Source organism: Lipotes vexillifer, unplaced genomic scaffold (genome assembly GCF_000442215.2).
Source record: "Lipotes vexillifer unplaced genomic scaffold, Lipotes_vexillifer_v1.1 scaffold207, whole genome shotgun sequence".
In the NCBI taxonomy this organism is placed as follows: domain Eukaryota; kingdom Metazoa; phylum Chordata; class Mammalia; order Artiodactyla; family Lipotidae; genus Lipotes; species Lipotes vexillifer.
In genome coordinates, this window is record NW_006784469.1 from 441,862 (window position 1) to 446,502 (window position 4,641).

Here is a 4,641-nt window from a genome sequence, read left to right on the forward strand (position 1 = left end):
CCGGTGTCCCCTGCATCGGCAGGCGGACTCTCAACCACTGCGCCACCAGGGAAGCCCCCATATATCACATTTTGACAAAATTTAAATAAGATGGTATATGTTAAAAGACATAGCATATTCCCTAAAACGTACTAGATTTTCCAGAAGGCTGAAGTTGATAATGATATGCTTACGTTTCCATTTTGCCCTCGATAGACTTTTTCTGCTTTAATATTTCTATAGATGATTTTAAAACTTTCAGATCAACTTCCACATTTGTAAATGACATGTAAATAATTTGAAAACCTTTTCTCTAATTAGAAAGATTATTTTTCCTAATGCTTGTTTCCTTTCTTTGGACTCATGGGCAATCTGCTTATTTCTGGCTTTCTGTAGCACAAACAGAGAATTATTGATTTTTTTATACATACTCACTTTTTTCCTTTTTAAAAAAAATCCGAATAATAACATTTCAACTAATTCAAAGGCGTTTTAAAAAATAAAAATGTACGTTACTTTTTAGAAGTATAGTTTAATAATATACGTGATATTTAACATTTATTTGGAAGTATCCAAAAAGTTATTTGTCTGTAATCTTCCATCCCCACCATCAGAGCTTTGACCATTTTTTAAAATTTAAATATTTTCTACTCTTCTACATCTTATATATCCTTATTTAGTACTTTGCTACATTCATATTCTTTGATAAGATGCAATTCTAGTAATTTACAGTCAATATCAGAAATCTTGGTATTTTAACTTCTTTATCAATAAATAGATGATTTGTTTGAAATTATTCAGATGATGATAGTTTGGAACTTAAATCAATGTTGGTTTTCAGATAATGTCTTTCAGTCTGTGGCTTCAGTGGGTATATTTATAAAATATGACTTTCTAGAGGGTGTTAATGCTGAGAGTATCAAACAAGCCACAGAACAACTGAACAGCCGGTGGATCGAGTTCTGCCAGTTGCTAAGTGAGAGACTTAACTGGATGGAGTATCAGAACAACATCATCACTTTCTATAATCAGCTACAACAATTGGAGCAGATGACAACTACTGCAGAAAACTGGTTGAAAACCCAACCCATTACCACATCAGAGCCAACAGCAATTAAAAGCCAGTTAAAAAATTGTAAGGTAAGAGTGTTTCCTCCTATTTGGAGCATGATCAGTAGAAATTTCTTGGAAATTTCCAGAAGAATAGCAAATTATTTAATGATAAAATTTCCCTCTTAAGGGTTTAGTTAAACACAGTGAAGATCAAAATATAAGTGAAGAAAATGAGTTTAAATAGGTAACATGGATGCCCGAATCCCCAAAAACTTAGTTACACATAGTTAATTGATTTTGTCAGTTTTCAAAGTGGTGAGGCAGTGTTGGAGTATAGCAACCACACGTATCCTACGGAAAATGGACAGTAATTTGGTGCTGTCCAGTTCTTACGGCAGCTCAGGTGAAAAGAGCAAAACACAGTCATATGTTCAAAATGTGGAATCCACACAAACAGAAGCAGCTGATATACAGTATAATTGGATATATGAGGAAAATCTTTAAAACTGACAGTCCATTAAATTAGGATACTTCGAGGACGGTTCCTTTGCAAAAATATTTTTTATATGTACTTGGAGTATAGAGGAACCTCAAGGGATAGTACAGTAACCCAGCATCAGTGCTGTTGCTATACTTAAGATAGAAAGGATCAGGGAGCGAGAAGTTACAGAAACCCAGAAGGAGAGTCAGATGCTCATTGTAAAGGCAGCTTTAAGAGCCAGTCCAAGTACCAACACAGGAGTGGGGCCAGAAGAATAAACACCCTACTTTGCTCTCCTCCCTGCCTCCAGAATCTGAACAGGGGCCCCCATCAACTAAACCTAATCAGAAGGCAGATTGACAAGGAGCTTTAATCTATAAATGTCATTCTCCTGGGTCACAGGAGAAGGGTGGGCAGTATATCTGGAGGGGCAAACAAGACACAGCACACACAAAAGGGCCTGAGAAAGACACTAAATGAGTATTCTGCACATGTAAATAAACAAGATATAGCAATATAAACAACTTGAACTTTTTGCATAGTTACTACAAACTGTTACTATGCATAGTTACACTTTTCATGGGAAGTGGGAAATTGATTAAAGGATAGATGAAAAGGTTTCCAGGATCAACCTTAATGGTAAACTGAGATGACTGGGCTTAATTTTAAAAGCAATGAATGGGGGTTAATCTGCATACTTTGAAAACAGTGGTTTAAATAATGGAAGACTGGAGATGGAGAGGCAACAGGGTTGGTTTGGAGGTGGTATTGAATCCAGAAAGTGAGGGGGAATTCAAAGCTATTTTGAAGGGAAAATCAGTTGAAGGATTTGATGATTCTTCTTCAAATATTGGACCTATAGCTTTATTAGGAAGTAAATAAACTCAGGAAATATATTTTTGGATAAAGAATATCGTACAGCAAGGCATTTAGTTTATTAGGCAAATATGCAAGTGTAGGTAATTTCTGTTCCCTGTAATTCTAGATACATTTTGCTATTAAAGAATAGAATCCATGACTTTTTTTCCCTGTGAATTAGAGGAATACTCCATCTGTATTATTTCTTGCGATAAAAAATCTGTTGATAGTACCTTAACCTGTTTCTTGAGATTCAGATATAGATATTAATAACATCTACAAAATGCATTCATCCATAGAATACATACATATTCAGTGTCTCTAATGTGGCCAAGAATGATACTAAATGTATTAGCTGGTTTGGGCTGCCATAACAAATACCATAGACTGGGTGGCTTAAACAAAAGAAATTTATTTTCTCACAGTTCTGGAGGCTGAAAGTCCAAGATGAAGGTCTGGCAGGGTTCAACTTCTGGTGAGAACTCTCTTTCTGTCTTGCAGACAGCTGCCTTCTCACCATTGTCCTCACCTGGCCTTTCCTTGGCACATGTGCACGGAGGGGAAAAAAAAATCTTTCTCTTTTTCTTGTAAGGCCACCAGTCCTATCAGATAAAGACCCTGCACTTAAGAACTGATTTAACCTTAATTACTATCTAAAAGCCCTATCACCAAATATAGTCATATTGTGGGTTAGAGCTCCAACACATAAATTTTGGGGGACATGATTTGGTACACAGATTCTCACGCTGCCCCCCATTTATGTCCTTGTTACATGCCACAAGCCCCCAAAGTCCAAAAGTCATAACTCATTCTAGCATCAACCCTAAAGCCTAAAGTCCAAAGTCTCTTCATAATTTAAATCAGATAGGGATGGGACTCAAGATATCATTCATCCTGAAATAGAACTTCTTTCCTGCTATAAACCAGTGAAACCCTATGACTTATGTGCTTCCAATATATGATGGTGGGATAGGCATAGGAGAGGCAGTCACATTCCAAAAGGAGAAAAAATAGGGAAGAAAGAAGGGATTCTAATCAAGTCCAAAATTTAGCAAGGCAAATTCCACTGGATTTAAGGTTTGAGAATAATCTTCTTTGGCTTGATGCCCTGCCTTCCAGTCCTGCTAGGTGATGCTTCTACCTTTAGGACCCACTGGGGTGGTAGACACTTAAGTTTAGGGAATATTAGAGTGACCATTCATTGACCCTGCCCTCATAGCATTTACCTAGAGTAGGTGAGAGAGAGAGATTAAGTAAATGATTAAATAAACAGATGTTAAATTACCACCGGGACAAATGCTTTAAACAGAGGTACAGAGTTCTGGGAGAGTGTCTAACAGGGAAAACCTGACTTTGACAGAGCCACCAAGGGCAGCTTCCTTGAGGCAGGTACATTTGAGTTGAGTGTAAGAGAACAGCAGGGAAGGAGGCTTCAGGCAGAAGGAACATGGTGGGAGGGAGCAGTAATGACCAAGTAACTGAAATAAGGCCGATGTGAATGCTGGGCATAGAAGGGTGGGGGCGTAAGATGAAAGATGGAGGCAAAAAGACCAACATATAGGAGACAAAGCAAGGACTCTAAGGGCATGCTGGGACCTTGGTCTTTATCTGAGGAGCGAATGGAGATCACTGGAGGTTACATATCTTAAATATTCTCTCGAGGTTAGAGAAGTCATCCTAAGTGAAATCATTTCTTTTTTCTGCATTCAGCCACAAAGTTCCAAATTCTGATGATGGAAGTCTATACCTCTTCATCACTCCTTACTGTTTCTTTCTGCCCCATTGGTTTCTGTTAGTTTGATGAATCACCTTACGCAAAATACTTAGCAGGATAAGCCCCATGTCATTCACACAACAGTTGAAATTGTGATTACTTGGTTGTGATTAGTAATAGGTAGTTAAATTACTCCATCCTGTTAGCGCATTCTGTTATTTGGAGATGTTTCTAAAATTAGGGTGCAGATTTAGCTCAAAATCTAATGTTTGCCAGAACTGGTTCTTAATATGTTGAGGATTAGGGAGCCCTTTAAGAATTGGAAGAAATCCATGGACCCTTTCCTGAGGAAAAAAATACAAGTTTTTCTAGTAGATAAACATATAATTTTGAAGGATAAACAGACTGAGAGAACATGCCTTACTCTAGAGGACCAACCACACTAAGGCCCTTTTATGGAAATAATGAGTAATTGTTAACATCTTTTAAATGTTAAATATTTGAGGTCAAAATGATATATCCTATGATTTACTCTTAGAAATTTAAGGTCCCTGCT

General features: G+C 37.2%; 1 protein-coding gene across 1 annotated transcript in view; it reads left to right on the forward strand.

Annotated features, from left to right (window-relative positions):
- Positions 1-4,641, forward strand: part of DMD (dystrophin) — a 1,809,438-nt gene that overhangs the window by 364,855 nt on the left and 1,439,942 nt on the right. Inside the window, exon 18 of the mRNA XM_007456856.1 lies at positions 878-1,119. Coding sequence (XP_007456918.1) covers positions 878-1,119 — 242 coding nt within the window. The remainder of the gene's footprint in view (positions 1-877; positions 1,120-4,641) is intronic.